Source organism: Penicillium brevicompactum (assembly GCF_028827555.1).
Source record: "Penicillium brevicompactum strain IBT 35665 chromosome Unknown utg000001l_segment0_segment0, whole genome shotgun sequence".
Classification (NCBI taxonomy): Eukaryota; Fungi; Ascomycota; class Eurotiomycetes; order Eurotiales; family Aspergillaceae; genus Penicillium; species Penicillium brevicompactum.
In genome coordinates this window covers 4,112,506-4,130,159 of record NW_026623203.1, presented here as the reverse complement: position 1 = coordinate 4,130,159, position 17,654 = coordinate 4,112,506, and the positions used below count along the sequence as shown (strand labels likewise).

Here is a 17,654-nt window from a genome sequence, read left to right as displayed (position 1 = left end):
CCTTGCCTTTTTAAACGCGGACGTCTCCAAGCCGGGACTAATGCCCTGTCTGCCATGCCACATTACCCCTGGCTAACGGAGCCAACGGGAACAAATCGTATCTTGATATCTGAGACGGGCACCCATGTAGCTTGCTTCTCTGTGGTCAAATTAAGCTGGCCCTTATCAATGACTCGAATCTCGTACTGAGAAATGAGTTCGCAAATAAACACCTTCATCATTGCTTCCGCGAAGTGCTTTCCAAGACACTTCCGCGAGCCAAACCCAAATGTAAACAGATTGTATCGTAGCTTGACGACATCAGCACAATGGGAATTACTCCCGGGGTTATTTGCTTGTCTCACCTCGGTGGAGGAAATTCCTTTCAATCTCGAAGGTTTGAAGTGGGCACTATCCTCCCCCAAAAGTGAGGATTGTAGTTGATTGCCAATGTGTCGACCACAACGCTGGTCTGGATAACTCATCAGCATCTTTCTTCCATCGTCGCATCTTCATATCTCATACCTTTGCGGGGATCGTGTATCCGCCGACGACTTTCGTATTGGGCGAATATTCCGGAATTGTAAACACTTCATGCTGTCAGTAATTGGTCAGGCTGAGATGGAAGGACTTACCGGTAAATGGTCGAAGTCTGATGGACTCCAGAAAACACAAATGCAATAATGAGTCCTTCTTTCTGCACAGCTCGTCGACGGAGCCGGCGTGCTCTTTTAACTCTTGTCGGAGCTGGTGCTGCACACTTGCATCTTTCGCGATGAATGTGATCAACCAACTCAAGACATTCGTCGAAACGTCGAGATTTGCGAAAAGCATCTCGCTTATTGTTTGGATCATCTAGAAGAGATAAGCTTTGATAGAAGTGAGCACTTCGCGGTGGATGCAATCCTTACCTCTTTTCTCGTCACTGTGCCATTATCCACAGCCTTCCATCCCTCTACCACCGGAGATAGAGGGCCATCAATATCTTTTCTCGCTTCCACAATTGTTTCGTTAAAATTGACCCAGTCATCCTCGAATGTTTTGAGTCGCCGGTAGTCTTCTGGCTTGCGCCAACGGCACATCTGGGATCGATATACCCCGCCCATCAAAACACACCCCATGAGAGCAAGATTTCGCTGTCCCAGACCCCAGAGCTCATCTCTCTCAGATTGAGTCAACGGTCCGTATAGATACTCTGCAGTGGCGAAAAAAGGGAACGAGGCGAAGTGAGTGACAGGTTGTAGCTCCACGACGTCGGCTGCAAAATGCTGGAGATAGCTCTTGGTGGAACTCAGAAGAAAGCTCCATGATCTGGTAATAGAAAGATGGGTAAAAGCGCCGTTGAATTGTCCTCTGATCGCCTGCCAATGATGGTCGTTTATCAGGCCCATGCAGTCGCCCAACAGTTGATGGAAAAACCACCCTCCGTTGCTGGAAGGTGACTTTTTGTGAAGTGCAGAGTCCGAGTGAAAATGCTTGAGATCCTCGGGTGTTGTCAAAACACTACGTGCAGTCAGTTTGGTACGCCCTTTTCCAAGATTGACAGATGATCGACATACACCTCTGGAGTGAGTCCTGACCAAATTCGATAGACAGAGCCATGCTTCCTCCATGCTTGACTGACTTCCCTCCCGTTGAGAAATTTATCAAGACACTGACCATCGAGGGACTGCCACTGCGGGCCTTGGATAGCTTGCCCTTGGAAGTTCCTGATGGGATGTACCACGTTGGAGATCTGAATGGCGTTAGTACAATTAACTCTTGTCTCCGGAACGAAAAAGAAACTTACGACGATAGTAATTATTTGATATCTGATAGTAAAAACTACCCACACAGCAACGGCGATCAATGACGCCAACCCCCAATGGGCATTGATATAGTCCATATTCGACTTTTGCAGCGCGAACGGTCAGGCAAGCAGTATGCTCTCAGAGTCGAAGGGTCACAAATTGAAATTCGACGATAGACATTCTATGATAGCAGGACTGCCAATGAGGCTATGATTGTTCAGGTCCTCTTACCAAGCCCATGTCGGACATTGCTCTGGTCGGTGACTATCTCTCGGCGACTATGCGAGGGCCTGGCCAGTCAGGAACAATACCTCTGTTGTTTTCCCTAAGTAAAAGATGGAAGCAATAAATTTCATCAAGACTTTATGCTGGTACCTCGGAATTAAGGGCCGTCGGATGTGGTAGCTGGAGGTTTGCGTCAATAATGTGAAAACCGAATCCACCTTCGCGAACGCACTCGTGATTTATCGGCAACGAATAACTGGAAAACTCAAAAATAAAATCTTTCCTCGAATTGTAACGTCTTCTATCCATTCTATCCAAGATGATATAAGAATTCGAAGAAATCGGGGCTCATAGCCGATAGAGTAGTTGTCATCTCCTGTCATTCCCCGGCCCGGCAAGCCTTGGTTGATCCGACCAGGTCAAGATGCGTGCCTATACCACTCGCAAGTAAATCCGAGCTTCTGGGGCTCATCCGAAGAAAGCAAGTGAAGAAGCCCACGCTGCTCCAAATCCTGACATAATCCTTTTTTGAAAAGAGAATCCTCCACCGGCTGGTTTTGATCCACATCACCGTAACTATCGCCATTGATATCTTGGTCATTGGCTAGCTCGGCCTTTATTACCTCGCTAGTCGCTTTAGTAAGAAGCCCCTTTGTATATGCAGCCAGTTCCGCCACCGTAGCATACTTGTTGTGCCAACACTTGTCGATGATAGCATCAATCAGCGGATCGCCGTCTAGATTTGGGAATATCATGCTTTGCAGCAAATGCACAACTTTACGCCCCTGCTCCTTCCATTCCTCGGTAAGATATCGATCATCATAAACCTCAAAGCCGTAGTTGATCAGATAATATAAAGAGCCGAGAGCAAACAGCTCAGTACGAGGGCATAGGAAGCCAGCAGTTCCACGTTCTCCTTGATCTGCTTCGTGGCCGTTTAGAATTCTTCCATACGGTGGTACACAAGCTTCGAAATCCGTCCCAAATTTCCCGGTACAATCGAAATCGGATAATTTTAGCCGGTTGCGATCGATCAAGATGTTTTCCGGTCGTAAGTCCCCATGAGCAAGGCTTAGTGATTCGAGGAAAGCGACGGCTTGAGCGAGGTCGTTCATCCATTCTTTTCTTAAAGGCAGAGGCTCCAATTGTTTTACTTCAGTCACTATCTTTTCCTGGTTTCTGGTGTGATTGAGTTGTATTCTAAAGGAAAGGGTATTATCTAATAAAGCAATTAGTCGAATGATTCGTCACCTACTGAAAGGGGTCACACCTCTCATATATTGGAGGAAGATGCCGTTGCTTGAATAGAAAAAGCACTGTACCACAAAATGACAAGGTGGATGTTGCAAAAATATCTTGTAAATCTAGACCTCTTTACGGAATTGCTCTCTTTCATCTTCCCCAGGCTTGGGGACCTTGACCACGATGGAAGGGTGGACCTCATAAACGAAGGAGATGCCACCTCTCCAAATCCAATGAACACCAGGGAATTGTCGTTGGATATCCATAGCTGCGATACGATCCGAGAGGGAATATGCTGAGATGTGAGGAGTTGAAGAAAATCAGTGCTACAGGCGAGGGGCGAGCAACGAGAAAAGGAGAAGCGTCATGGGAAAGCAGGGGTCTGTGGCTTAGTGCCCAGGTGCATTCTGATTGGTTCATGTCTAACGCATGAGATGGCGCTTCAAGAAAAGATTTACAATAGTTTCTACATATTTCAAATATATCAATATTCCAGCAGAGCTTCTTTTCCTTTGATTTCGATTCCCAATACTAAGTTTCTGACATGCATCAAAGTTTAATCCAAAATAGTGACCGATAAGACTGAAATCGGCGAATAACAGGGACCGAGATCCTCTTCCAAGGTTAGATGTACATGAAGTAAAGCATGGCATGGCAATAGTGACCAGGTAATTTCAGGTTTTGAAGAATAACATCGTCGTAAATCTTGGAATCATCTAAGACTGGGAAATAAGATAAGCTATGTAACTGAAACGTTCATCTCAAATGCGACTCGAATGATAGACTTCAGGATTGTAGTACGCCGTAACATTCCAAGCATTGTTCTCAGAAGCCCAGCAGATATATGTATGAAGTCCTAGTCCATCGGACAGGTTTCGATGTTTACTAAACCGTATTGTGAGTAGAACATCCTATTCTGGGACTCTCGCACTTACCATAATGCTTGAACACCCTCGAGATAAGAGCCAGTATCCAGCCTTTTCCCTCGGTGACCCAGGTATTCAGACAGCCCCGTTGCAATTTGAAGATCATCTCGAGCATAGTGCCTCACAGGTAAATAAGCCTTCGTCTTGGGAGTATTCACACCACACTTAAATTCGAAGTAATAGAGGATACCCCCCGTGCGATGATCCTTTTCTGGAAGGGGTGTGTCATCGCTTTGTTGCGGGTCCAAGCCGAATATCGAGTGCCACAATTCCCGTAATGAGGCTTTTTCCTCGGATGTTTTGGGTGCTTCACCTCCTATAGTCAAGATCTGCAAAGCACTGTCTAGTGTTGTTGATTGCGATCGAATATATACCTTCAATCGAGACTTCAAAGGGTCGAGACAGTCAATGGCCATTATCTCCACCGTTGGGCGGGTTTCGATTGGAAGCGATTCGATGAAGTCTCTGAAGACGGCGAACGAGCTCAGTAAGGAAGCCCCGAGCGAGGGGATATCTCGAATGGCTTCCTCAACAAGGGCAAAATTGGACTTTTCCTCTGCTAGTGCTCTCCAGGCGGGCAAGTAATATTGTTTGACGACAATCGTGGATTCCAGCAAGTCAAAGGCGATAAAACTTTGGGACTGGGGAATCTGCACCGCGGCGCCTTCATCGATCATAGTCGGAGCCATAAGCGAACGTTGAAAATGCCGGTGTAAGTAAAGGTCCATTTCTGGGGATAGTTGTAGAGCATCACCAAATAGGCGTAAGCTAGCAGCTGTATTGTTGGGATCAGCTGGCTGACCAGCCCACTTTCCTATCGGCTCAGCTGAATAGCGAACGGTAGGTGTCTCCAAGGAGCTTGACCAGCACCAACTGAGCTCGACGGGCGTATGATCATCGGTCATGAAACTCTTCCATTGCGATATTCCAGTGCCTCTCGGATGCTGACCCAGAGACGGCGCGACTGACTCGTGAAAGAAGTTGCAGTGTATTTCCCTCGAGTGATCAGGGTACCCAGCCATCTCAAGCATTATACCCAGCATTTTTCCGACTTCATTGTTCCATAGCTCATCATCGTTGGTGGTAGCTTGGACAACAGACTCAGTCAAGTCCGACTGAACGAAGAGAGGTCAGCCTTGGGTAACATTTTTCGAACCAGTCTCATTACCTTGTCTTCCAAATTCCAACTTTTTGGGAAAAGGGAAACGCTGGACTTTGTCAGTCACCGAAATTATGCAAATTGATCGAACGCTCTCACAATGAACTCCAAAATGCCAAAGCCATGGTGTCACACTATAACTCCTTTGCGTTGAAGTATACCTCAATCGCAGCGATCTGCTCGAAATAAGATATAAGAAAAACAAAAATCCCCCCACAAAAGGCTGACACCCAGGCTGGTTCTGACTCACGACCTCCACGGCCACGCGGTAACTAATTGCGAGGTTTCGGCGACTAAACACCACAGGGGCGTCCAGGCGTTACTTCAACGGGCAATATGCCCCGGGGGAGAAGTGTGTGGGATACGAGACAATAAGCTAGCCACGAAGGTCTTTACCAGGTAATGGAGTGTGGTAGCTGTTATCTCTCAGTCTGACTTGACCGCATTTTGGACCACATCTTCTTCTTGGCGTCATCGAACCGAACATGTTGTCTTCACGTTGTATCTCGAGAAATGAAACCATCATTCCAAGCCTTCTCAAACAGCATGATGCAGTTCTTTCAGGCAGTGCTTCAACCATTGATCTCAGTACAGCCGACAACTGGCATGTCAAAGAGATCGTTTTGGATTTGCTGCGTGAGATGCAAGGCGACAACACCGAGAATGTGAGTTGTCTCCTGTTGCGTGTGATCAACCACTGATATTTCGCGATTTTTAGGACTTGGCATACGCCTCGGGCATTGGCGGCTGTCCCAAGACTAGGAGCCTACTCGCTGATTTGGCGAATTGTCACTTCAAACCCCGGAGCCTTGTCGAACCATCTCAAATAGTGCTGGCGGCGGGGGAAGTTTTGCCCTGACTGCGCTCGTAGAGCAAATTTGCGATCCTGGCGACGGTATTTTGATTGCGACGCCCTACTGGGCAGGTCTCGACATTTCACTCAGCATTCACGGCCAGACAAAAGTCATCCCTGTTCATGTCCCTCTTTCGGAATTTTTCACCCCGGAAAGCATTCGATACTACGAGTCAGCCGCTGAGAGTTCTCCCGTCCCTATCAAAGCGGTTCTGGTCTGTAATCCTCACAATCCCTTGGGTCAATGCTATCCGCGAGAAACATTGCAAGCGTTGCTAGACTTTTGCCAGCGTCTTGATTTGCACTATATCTCCGATGAGGTGTATGCACTCTCCGCTCATAAGCCCGCGCCCGAGGGTTTTGTTCCCTTCGTGTCGATCCTCGAGATGTGTGAGGCTAAAATGATCAAAAAGACCCATATCATATACAGCATCAGCAAGGATTTTGGTTGCAGTGGGATCCGAGTGGTGAGTTAGGAACAATCAAATCGACCTCGGGAGAAAGTTTAGGAGACTGACGTCCGACATCGTGATTAGGGCGCATTGATCACACAAAATGAGCCTGTTCGCCTCAGTGCCGCTTTGAGTCTTCACAGTCAGGTATCTTCTTTGTCCACTTCGTTCGCTTCCAAGGTCCTCGAAGAAGAAAGTATCACGACGATATGCGACCATGGAGGGAAGCAGTTGAAAGTTGCGTATGAGGTTATGACTTCATTCTTTGAGACGCATAGGATAGAATATATATCCGGAGGGTACGGAATGTTTGTTTTTGCCAGGTTGTGTCCAGTAAAGACCTTTGAGGAGGAGCAGAGGCTTCTCGGTCATATCAGATCTAATGGGGTGTCTCTTTCGTCGGGGACAAGCTACCACTTCAAAGAGCTAGGATGGTTTCGGCTTTGCTATGGTGTGACCCTTGATCAGTTGGATGAGGCCTTGAAGAGAGTTCATCGTGGAGTGTGTGATCATCTCAATGTTGCATAGGCGCAATGACTTGAACCTATACGCTGGGCCGGCCACAACCTTGGAAGACGACATGCAGGTCGCATCTCCAAAATCACCTTCCAATCCCCAATCCCTAATTCCCTTCACGGTTTAGCCGAGCCTCTGTTTACTCGACCAGTCATAAGTACTCGATGATTAGTTGGAAGGACAGTAAAAGGCAGCCAAGTTACAAATGCCCCCGAAGTCGATGACAGCTCTCTTTTGTTGCCAATCAAAATATGAGTAATAGTTTTACGGCCCAGGGCGATGAATCAACCAAGGAACAGATTGCAAAAGCTATAGTTTTGAACTTGTAATGCCCGTTTGAAGATGTATTTGACATGAAATGTTGGTCGGCCCTGGCGGAGCTTCTTCACTCGATATTCGACGGGGTTGCTTCGCCTCGAATTTCCTCACGAACTCGTTGAGCTAGCTCCAGGGTTTGTTTAGGCAACCCAGCCAGCTGAGCAACTTTCAAAGCATGAGACTCGCGGTTCACACCCTTCCGAAGTTTGTGAACAAATGAAAAGGCACCAGAGGGCAAGTCCTTCACGTCGGTACAGTACCTTTCCAATTTCTCAAACTTCTGTGTCATGTCTGCGAGGGCATGGAAATGAGTCGCGAAAAGTACGCGGGACTGATTGTGGTAGTGTAGATGGTGAAGGCAAGCAAAACTGACAGCGGTGCCATCTTCAGGCGTTGTGCCACGGCCTACTTCATCCATAATGACAAATGACTTGGGTGTGGCCTGCTTTAGGATGGCAGCGGTTTCCAGCATTTCTACCATAAATGTGGATTGGTCCCGGAAGAGGTCGTCGGCTGCGCCAATGCGACTGAAGATTTGATCGACAATGCCGATCTCGGCATACGCGGCAGGGACGAAGGATCCCACTTGCGCGAGGATGGTAATCAATGCGTTTTGTCGCAAAAATGTACTTTTGCCTGCCATGTTTGGCCCAGTGATAAGCCATATTCGCTGAGAGTCACCGAGGAAACAATCATTGCTCACGAATGAGCGACCTTGCTCTTCGAGACCCAACTTGACAGTTGGATGTCTTCCCCCAACGATCTTGTGCTGGGTTCCGTCGTTGAGTATAGGTCGCACCATTTGCTGCTCTTCGGCCAATACAGCGAACGAGCAAGCGACGTCCAGTTCGTCCATGACGGCTGCGTTTCGGCGGATTTTGACCAAATTGAGAATCACTTTCCGGCGGAGACTTTCGAAGATTGCTTGCTCTTCTTGACGGATTCGGATCTTCACGTGGTCCATTTTAGTTCCTAGCTCCGTCCAAGCTGGCAGGTAAAATGAACGGGTGGACTTGGTCGACGAGACATTCCGGGTGACCCCCAAGTCTTCCAATGATTGCTGTGATATCTTCGCCCCTTTGACATGGCAAATGTGGCCCAGTCCTGGGGTCCATTTCAGACTGAGCGCTGTTGACTCAACTGCCTCGCGGAGTTTCTGGGTAAGAGTCACCTTTTCGTTGCTCAAGTCTTCCAGTTTTGTGTGAAGGTTATTCAAGGTTTTACTGGCGTCACGTCTCATGATCCATGTATCAGGGGGACCAGATTCAGAATCGACTGCAACAGGGCGCTCGGCTTTCTTCGCTCGGACCTTTTTGGGGAGTGCTTCTAGATCGCTCGGTGTACCTTCGTCCATAGTGACCTTTTCTGCCAGACTTGCTGCCTCGGCAGCGGTACTATCTTCGATGCGCTGTTTTTGTAAAAGTCCTTCTTCGTCAATGGCGGCCAGAATTTGTTCAGCCAGGACAGAAGGGCCATCGAGGTATAGGCGGGAGATCATGGAGGAAATGCTGTGGTTTGAGTCGGAGGTATTGGTCGAAGTAGTCAGCCTGCTATGTTCAGAAAGGACTTGTCTGACTTCCTTTGAAGCTTCAATGGCCCGGGAGAGACATATCAGGTCGTCTGGGTCGCCTTTACCAAACGCAAATTTTTGGACCAATCGCTGAGAGTCATAGCTGCGTTTGAGTAGTTGAATGATACTATCTCTTAGTCCAGAATGTTCAATGAAAATTGAGACAAGCTCCAGACGCTCATTGATGACTTGCAACGACGTAGATGGAGAGGCTGCGTGTGACATGTTAGCAAATCGGGCGGTACATCAATTCGCAGGCACTTCAACATACTCAGTCGGTCCCGCAAAAGCCTTGCTCCACTCTTAGTAGAAGTTCTTCGCACGGCGTGGAGGAGACTCCCCTTCCCAAATCCGTCGCGCGCGGTCTCTAATATTTCCAGGCCACTCAGACTGTTACGATCAATACTCATAGACTCGTTCAAATGCCGGCGGATGGGTGGTTGAAGCTTGAGATTTGTCCCTTGCAATTGTACACGGGTATACTCAAGAAGACTATAACCAGCTGCGACTTCTTCGTCGGTGAACGAGGCGCGTGAGTTTTCTGGAACAGGAGATTCTAGCATTGGTCCCCATTCCGATATTGGATGAAACAGCTTGGGAAATGGGAAAAAGGTAACAAGACGATGATCATGCCCAACCAACATTTGCAGTTCATGTCCAATAACATCTTGTACATTTTGATCCACCACTATCTCGCGAGCTCCGATACGAGCAATGGCAGACGGCAGCATTTGAGTAGTCGTGAGCTGGGTATAGAAGTCACCCGTCGAAAGATCTAACCATGATAGCCCTACTTGATGGGGCACAGAAGATAGAACATGTTGATTGGATGATGCTCCATCTTTCTCTGTATGTTGTTGCAACTGTGATTCCAACGCGGGGACATCGAAGTAAATCGCAAGCAGGAAGTTATGCTCCGAAGGATCAATGAACTTTTCATCAATCAGGGTACCAGGGGTAATAATCCTCGCGACCTTTCGATCAAACAGGAGGCCCCCGGTGCTTGCTTTGTCTTCCGCACTGGCAGCGAACTCTTCGCTGATAGCAACGTACTTGTTCAGGTCTTGAACGAGCATCTTGAGAAAGCGATCCAATTGGAAAAAGGGAAATCCGGCCATGGGTACTGGCCCTCCATTGGTCTTTTTGGTTGCGAGCTTGAGGCCGAGTAAAGGTGCAAACTCCTCCGCTTGTTCAAAATAGAGCTACCAGGGGGAGATGTTAGTATGACTTTCCGCATCATCTGAGCACGTATTGATGGTCTTCAAACCTCGTAGAAACCCCCTACGCGCGTCAACACGACACAATTTTGGAATTTCTGCATGTTATTTCGATGCCCCTGCACCACCGTTGGATATTGGGGTGCATTGTCCACCCGATCGTCGTATGAATCTAATTTGAGAACACCTTGAGGTAGGTCCTTGAGCTTCACTGTCGTTTTAGTCTTGGCGCCTCGTATGTGGATCTTGGGGGCTACACGGTGGACGGGGGGTCGGCGCGCATGGTGGCAAACTGTACGATGTACGTGACAGTTGTAGGACAGTCGAATCAATGACGATTTATTTGACGTAGAACGAAGAGCCAAGTAAGAAGGCCATGCGTGAAGGCGCATAGTTGCGACGCGCCAGTGACGATTGGACCGGCAGAACCACAAAAGCTCCCCTCCTTCCGCCTTCGCCACCGAAATCTTCCCGACCAGCTTCTCCTTGGCTTTATTCATCTGCACTAGCCTTGGCCCATTACTTTTTTTGCTCTTGACGTTTACGAGAGGAGGATGAGCCAGGTTTGTGAGACCATTTGAACTTACATCAATTGCCGATTTCGTGTCTCGGCGCGGCCTGAGTCTTGAGCGGAAGATTCGTGTCGCAACTCATTCTTTTTCATCTTTTTCACAGACATACAACCACCAAGATGGCGGACCAAAATATTTCACAGTACAAGTACGCGGCGATGTCCAACCTGGTTCTCCAGGCGGACCGTCGTTTCATCAGTCGCACCCATGACGAACCCACAGGAGACCCGGAGTCTCTGGCTGGTCGCATTGGTATCCGGGAGATGGGCGCTCAAGTCGCGCGTGATACTGCTCCCAAATCCAAGAAGACCGCACCTACCGGTATCGAGCGCGGCGGTATCGATGAGGGCGAGGATGTGCTTTTACGCGAACAGAAAAAGCGCTCACGCGGGCAACCAGCACAACTTCGCGGGCAGGGCATCCTATCAGCAGCCGACGCTTTTGTCGAAGGCCTCAAATACCGTCCCCGGACACCCGCCACACGAGCCACCTACGACCTTATCCTCACAATCACCGGAAGCGTTCTGGGCGATGTTCCCCACGAAGTCGTTCGAAGTGCTGCGGACGCGGTGCTGGAATATCTCAAAGATGAGGAAATGAAGGATTTCGATAAAAAGAAAGAGATCGATGATCTTTTGGGGAGCTCGATGAACCCCAAGGAATTCAACGAGCTTGTCAACCTGGGCAAGAAAATCACAGACTACGATGCCCAGGATGAGGACGAAGAAATGAACGATGACCTCGACGAAAACGACGGGGAGCTTGATCAGCGTCAAGGTGTAGCTGTCGTGTTCGACGAGGAAGACGAGGACGACGATCGCATGGGAACCGTCAATGAAATTCGCGACGACGACGACCTGAGCGACGACGACGAAGCCGACGAAGAGCGATCAGAAAATGGCGATGCCACCGCTCCCAAAGAGGAAGACGAAGACGAGATGGTCATTGACGGGGGTCTTGGTGGAAAAGAAAAGGCTGTAGATAAGGCCGGCCTGAAGGTCTCCGCTCGTGAAATTGACGCCTACTGGCTGCAACGCGAAATCGGTTCCCTTTACTCCGACGCCCACACTCAGCATGAAAAGACCGATGAGGCACTCGCAATTCTCGGCGGCAAGGAAGAGGATGGAACACCAAAGCCCTTGCGCGACGTTGAGAACGACCTCATGGAACTCTTTGATTATGACCACCCTGACCTGGTTGCTAAACTGGTTACCAACCGCGATAAGGCCGTCTGGGTCACCCGTTGGCGAAGAGTCGCAGAGGATGCCGATGCGCGCAACCTCGTCGAGATCGAGATGGTCGAAGCCGGACACCGCGCTATTCTTGATGAGATCCGTGGCAAAGAGGCCCGCGAGGACCTTACGGATCGCCCTGAGAAGAAAATGAAGTTTGACTTGATGGATGTCGATATCCCTTCAGGTGCATCTGCCGACGAAAAGCCTGAAATCCCGACCGGACCCCTCCAGCCCAAGAGAACTATCAACCTCGAGAACCTTGTTTTCCAACAGGGCAACCACCTCATGACCAACCCTAACGTTAAATTGCCCCAAGGTTCCAGCAAGCGCACATTCAAGGGCTACGAAGAGATCCACGTACCGCCTCCCAAGGCAAAGAAAGACCCTAACGAGAAGCTAATCCCGACTACTGAACTGCCTGAATGGGCCCGCGTTGGATTCGGAACTTCCAAGGAGCTCAATCGCATTCAGTCAAAGTGTTATCCCTCAGCTTTCCATGATGATGGCAACTTGCTCGTCTGTGCTCCCACTGGTTCCGGAAAGACCAACGTTGCCATGCTCACTCTTCTTCGGGAAATTGGAAAAAACCGCAATCCTGAGACTGGCGAGATCATGTTGGATGACTTCAAGATTGTGTACATTTCTCCCTTGAAAGCACTGGTGCAAGAACAAGTCGGCAACCTAGGAAAGCGTCTTGAGCCCTATGGAATTCGCGTTGCAGAACTTACAGGTGATCGCCAGCTCACCAAGCAGCAAATTGCCGATACCCAGGTCATCGTCACCACTCCCGAAAAGTACGATGTCATCACCAGAAAGGCATCGGAGACCAGCTACACCAAGCTTGTTCGTCTAGTTGTCATTGACGAGATTCATCTTCTTCACGATGACCGTGGTCCCGTTCTTGAGAGCATTGTCAGCCGAACCATTCGCAGATCGGAGCAGACCGGAGAGCCAGTTCGAATCGTTGGTCTGAGTGCTACTCTTCCCAACTACAAGGATGTCGGAAGCTTCCTGCGTGCCGATCCTGTCAAGGGCATGTTCCACTTCGATGGCACATACCGTCCTTGCCCCCTGAAGCAGGAGTTCATTGGTGTCACTGACAAGAAGGCAATCAAGCAGCTCAAGACAATGAATGACATCTGCTACACCAAGGTCATGGAGCAGGTTGGCCAACGCCGAAACCAAATGCTCATCTTCGTGCATTCTCGCAAGGAAACCGCCAAGACAGCCAAGTACATCAGAGACAAGGCCCTTGAGGACGAAACCATCGGCCAGATCCTGCGCAGTGATGCCGCTAGTCGTGCCATCCTTGCTGAGGAAGCTGATTCCGTCGACGATGCTGGCCTGAAGGACGTTATGCCTTACGGTTTCGGAATTCACCACGCTGGTCTCAGTCTTGCTGACCGTGATTCCGTGCAGTCCTTGTTCGCAGATGGCAGTATTCAAGTTCTTGTCTGTACCTCGACTCTGGCTTGGGGTGTCAACCTTCCCGCCCACACCGTTATCATCAAGGGAACTCAGGTCTACTCGCCTGAGAAGGGTGCCTGGGTAGAGCTGAGCCCACAGGATGTCCTCCAGATGCTGGGACGAGCGGGTCGACCACAATACGACACCTTTGGTGAGGGTATTATCATCACTTCGCAAGCAGAGATTCAATACTATCTCTCACTTCTGAATCAACAGCTGCCCATCGAGTCTCAATTGATGAGTAAGCTGGCGGACAATTTGAACGCTGAGATCGTGCTTGGCAATGTGCGCACTCGCGATGATGGTGTGGAGTGGCTAGGCTACACTTACCTCTATGTTCGTATGCTCCGATCACCGGGTCTGTACAGCGTCGGCGCAGACTATCAAGATGACGACGCTTTGGAACAAAAGCGTGTTGATCTTATCCACTCCGCCGCTGCTGTTCTCGAGAAGGCCGGTCTTGTCAAGTATGAAAAGAAGACCGGACGTCTGCAGTCAACCGAGCTTGGACGTATTTCCTCGCACTACTACATTGGCCACAACTCGATGTTGACCTACTCTCAACACCTCCAACCCTCCATCACCACCATCGAGCTTTTCCGCATTTTCGCTCTCAGTGATGAGTTCAAGTACATTCCAGTCCGCCAGGATGAGAAGCTTGAGCTTGGTAAGCTGCTTGGTCGGGTTCCCGTTCCAGTGAAGGAAACCATTGATGAGCCCCACGCGAAGATCAACGTGCTTCTACAGGCCTACATCTCTAGACTCAAACTCGACGGTCTCGCTCTGATGGCAGATATGGTCTATGTCACTCAATCTGCTGGTCGTATCATCCGAGCTCTTTTCGAGATTTGCTTGAAGAAGGGATGGTCCTCAGTGGCCAAGACCGCTCTCGATCTCTGCAAAATGGCGGAGAAGCGCATGTGGCCCACTATGTCTCCCCTTCGCCAGTTCCCCCACTGCCCAAGAGATGTGTTGCAGAAGTCCGAGCGAATTGATGTGCCCTGGAACAGCTACTTCGACCTTGATCCCCCACGCATGGGTGAACTTCTTGGCATGCCCAAGGCTGGACGTGTTGTCTGTGACTTGGTATCCAAATTCCCCAGACTCGATGTCCAAGCTCAAGTGCAACCTATCACACGCTCAATGCTGCGGGTCGAGCTGACCATTACGCCAAACTTTGTTTGGGATGACAATGTGCACGGCGGTGCTCAAGACTTCTGGATCTTGGTCGAAGACTGCGACGGTGAAGAGATCTTGTTCCATGACCGGTTCATGCTCCGCGCCGAGTTCGCCAAGTCTGAGATGAATGAGCACCTTGTTGAATTCACTGTTCCTGTCACAGAACCAATGCCACCTAACTACTTCATCTCCCTCGTGTCTGACCGATGGATGCACTCCGAAACCAAGATTGCTGTTTCTTTCCAGAAACTGATTCTCCCCGAGCGCTTCCCCCTCACACACCTTTGCTGGACATGCAGCGCGCCCCAGTTAAGGCCCTGAAGCGCGAGGATTACCAGGCATTGTACCCCGATTGGCAACACTTCAATAAGATCCAATCTCAAGTCTTCAAATCTGTGTTCGACAGCGATGACAACATCTTCATCGGTGCTCCCACGGGTAGCGGCAAGACGGTATGCGCAGAGTTGGCTTTGCTTCGACACTGGGCCACCAAGGAGGGTGGCCGTGCTGTTTACATTGCGCCCTTCCAGGAATTGGTGGACCTCAGACTTGCCGACTGGCAGAAACGTCTCGCTGAAGTGGATGGCGGCAAGACCATTCTTAAGCTTACAGGCGAGACTACGGCTGATCTCAAGGTCTTGGAGCAGGCTGATCTCGTCCTTGCAACTCCCACGCAGTGGGACGTCCTGTCTCGCCAGTGGCAGCGACGTAAGAACATCCAAACAGTCCAACTGTTCATCGCCGATGAGCTCCATCTGTTGGGTGGGTATGCCGGATACATCTACGAAGTAATTGTGTCCCGCATGCACTACGTTGCCCTGCAAACCGAGAACGAAATGCGTATTGTTGGTCTCAGTGTTCCTCTTTCCAATGCCCGCGACATTGGAGAGTGGATCGGTGCCAACAAGCACACAATCTTCAACTTCAGTCCGCACGCCCGCCCCGTGCCACTTGAGCTCCACCTCCAATCCTTCACCATCCCCCATTTCCCCTCCCTGATGTTGGCCATGGCTCGCCCGGCTTATCAGTCAATCCTGCAGCTGTCGCCTGACAAGCCTGCTCTCGTCTTCGTTCCTAGCCGTAAGCAAGTCCGGGCCACTGCCATGGATCTTCTTTCTGCATGTGCCATCGACAATGATGAAGACCGATTCTTGAACGCCGATGTCGAGCAGCTCACCCCTCTTCTTGAGCGTGTGCACGAGCAGACGCTTGCTCACTCACTTTCTCACGGAATCGGTTACTATCACGAAGCTTTGAACGCCAATGATAAGCGCATCGTGACTTATCTGTTCCGTCTTGGTGCCATCCAGGTCTTGCTGGCCTCGAGGGATGTTTGCTGGGAATTAGATATCACGGCCCATCTGGTCGTTGTCATGAACACTCAGTTCTTTGACGGTCGCGAGCACCGCTACATTGACTACCCAATCAGCGATATCTTGCAAATGTTCGGCAAGGCATCCCGCCCTGGTCAAGACAAGGCCGGTCGTGGTGTTCTCATGGTCCCCGCCGTCAAGCGTGACTACTACAAGAAATTCCTGAACGAGGCTCTTCCTGTGGAGAGTCACTTGCAGGCTTACCTCCACGATGCCTTCGTGACTGAAGCTAGCACAAGGACTCTTTCCTCGACCCAAGATGCGGTTGATTGGATGACATACACCTATTTCTACCGTCGTCTTCTCGCCAACCCTAGTTTCTACGGCTTGAGTGACATTAGTCACGAGGGTCTCAGCACCTTCTTGTCTGAGCTGGTGGAGAACACATTGAAGGAATTGTCTGAAGCCAAGATCATTGACCTCGACGAGGAAGACGATAGTGTTTCACCTCTGAACCCGGCCATGATCGGTGCATACTACAACATTTCTTTCATCACAATGCAGACCTTCCTGCTGTCTCTTTCGTCTCGGACAAAGCTCAAGGGCATCTTGGAAATCGTCACATCGGCCACCGAATTCGAGTCTATCCAAATCCGCCGTCATGAGAACCACATTCTTCGTCGCGTGTATGACCGTTGCCCAGTCAAGATGGCTGAGGTCTCCTACGACTCGCCTCACTTCAAGGCCTTTGTTCTCCTTCAGGCCCACTTCTCTCGCATGCAGCTACCCCTCGATCTTGCCAAGGATCAGGAAGACATTGTGCGAAAGGTTTTGAACCTTCTCAGCGCATGTGTTGACGTTCTCTCCTCTGAGGGTCGTCTCAACGCAATGAACGCGATGGAGCTGTCCCAGATGGTGGTCCAGTCCATGTGGGATCGGGATAGCCCTCTGAAGCAGATTCCTCACTTCACGCCAGAGGTCATCCAGGTCGCCAACGAGTACAAGTATGTGACATCCAATTCCCTTCCAACGTTTTCAAATACTAATCCCTCTTCGTGCAGGATTAATGACATCTTCGAATTCATGGAAGCCATGGACCCATCCGAGAACAAGGACCACGCGGCCTTGATCAAGCGTCTTGGTCTTGACGCTGCCCAATTGAAGCAAGTCGCCGCTTTCACCAACGACAAGTACCCCAACATCGAGCTCGACTTCGAGGTTGAAGATCCCGAGAACATTACTTCTGGTGACCCCTCATACCTCAAGGTCAAGATCGAGCGCGAGGTTGACGAGGATGAAGAAGTTGACACTACTGTCCATGCACCCTTCTACCCTACCCAGAAGATGGAGAACTGGTGGCTGGTTGTCGGCGATGAGAAGACCAAGAGCTTGTTGGCTATCAAGCGTGTCACGATCGGTCGCAAGCTGGAGCTCCGCCTGGAGTATGTTGTGCCTACACCCGGGGAGCATGAGTTGACGCTCTACCTGATGAGCGACAGCTACGTTGGTGTTGATCAAGCCCCTACGTTCAGCGTGAACGCCGCAGAGGGGATGGACGAGGATGAGAGTGAGGAAGAAGAGGAATGAGAGGTTCCAATCTGTAATAATATTCAAATTTCCGCTATATGAAAGCTATTTTAT

General features: G+C 49.9%; 6 protein-coding genes across 6 annotated transcripts; 2 read left to right on the top strand and 4 right to left on the bottom strand.

Moving 5' to 3' along the window:
- Positions 1–62: 62 nt before the first annotated feature.
- On the bottom strand, positions 63–1,864 carry N7506_001363 (Cytochrome P450 E-class group I; the record flags this gene model as incomplete). The annotated part of the gene is made up of 6 exons (XM_056950659.1): positions 63–290; positions 505–569; positions 615–834; positions 891–1,482; positions 1,539–1,714; positions 1,769–1,864. The coding sequence occupies 6 exons, from the start codon at positions 1,862–1,864 to the stop codon at positions 63–65; spliced, it is 1,377 nt and encodes a 458-aa protein (XP_056816574.1).
- Positions 1,865–2,413: 549 nt separating this feature from the next.
- N7506_001362 (uncharacterized protein) lies at positions 2,414–3,109 on the bottom strand (the record flags this gene model as incomplete). The annotated part of the gene is made up of 1 exon (XM_056950658.1): positions 2,414–3,109. The coding sequence occupies one exon, from the start codon at positions 3,107–3,109 to the stop codon at positions 2,414–2,416; it is 696 nt and encodes a 231-aa protein (XP_056816573.1).
- An 888-nt stretch (positions 3,110–3,997) lies between these two features.
- On the bottom strand, positions 3,998–5,446 carry N7506_001361 (Aromatic prenyltransferase DMATS type; the record flags this gene model as incomplete). The annotated part of the gene is made up of 4 exons (XM_056950657.1): positions 3,998–4,121; positions 4,172–5,277; positions 5,331–5,370; positions 5,421–5,446. The coding sequence occupies 4 exons, from the start codon at positions 5,444–5,446 to the stop codon at positions 3,998–4,000; spliced, it is 1,296 nt and encodes a 431-aa protein (XP_056816572.1).
- Positions 5,447–5,806: 360 nt separating this feature from the next.
- Positions 5,807–7,154, top strand: gliI (aminotransferase gliI; the record flags this gene model as incomplete). Its single annotated transcript, XM_056950656.1, has 4 exons — positions 5,807–5,986; positions 6,195–6,389; positions 6,465–6,641; positions 6,711–7,154. The coding sequence occupies 4 exons, from the start codon at positions 5,807–5,809 to the stop codon at positions 7,152–7,154; spliced, it is 996 nt and encodes a 331-aa protein (XP_056816571.1).
- Positions 7,155–7,527: 373 nt separating this feature from the next.
- N7506_001359 (mismatch repair ATPase MSH1) lies at positions 7,528–10,639 on the bottom strand (the record flags this gene model as incomplete). The annotated part of the gene is made up of 3 exons (XM_056950655.1): positions 7,528–9,242; positions 9,302–10,232; positions 10,298–10,639. 3 exons carry the CDS (start codon positions 10,637–10,639, stop codon positions 7,528–7,530), a joined length of 2,988 nt encoding a protein of 995 aa, XP_056816570.1.
- Positions 10,640–10,938: 299 nt separating this feature from the next.
- Positions 10,939–17,600, top strand: N7506_001358 (ATP-dependent RNA helicase BRR2; the record flags this gene model as incomplete). Its single annotated transcript, XM_056950654.1, has 3 exons — positions 10,939–14,934; positions 15,000–17,017; positions 17,075–17,600. The coding sequence occupies 3 exons, from the start codon at positions 10,939–10,941 to the stop codon at positions 17,598–17,600; spliced, it is 6,540 nt and encodes a 2,179-aa protein (XP_056816569.1).
- Positions 17,601–17,654: the final 54 nt, after the last annotated feature.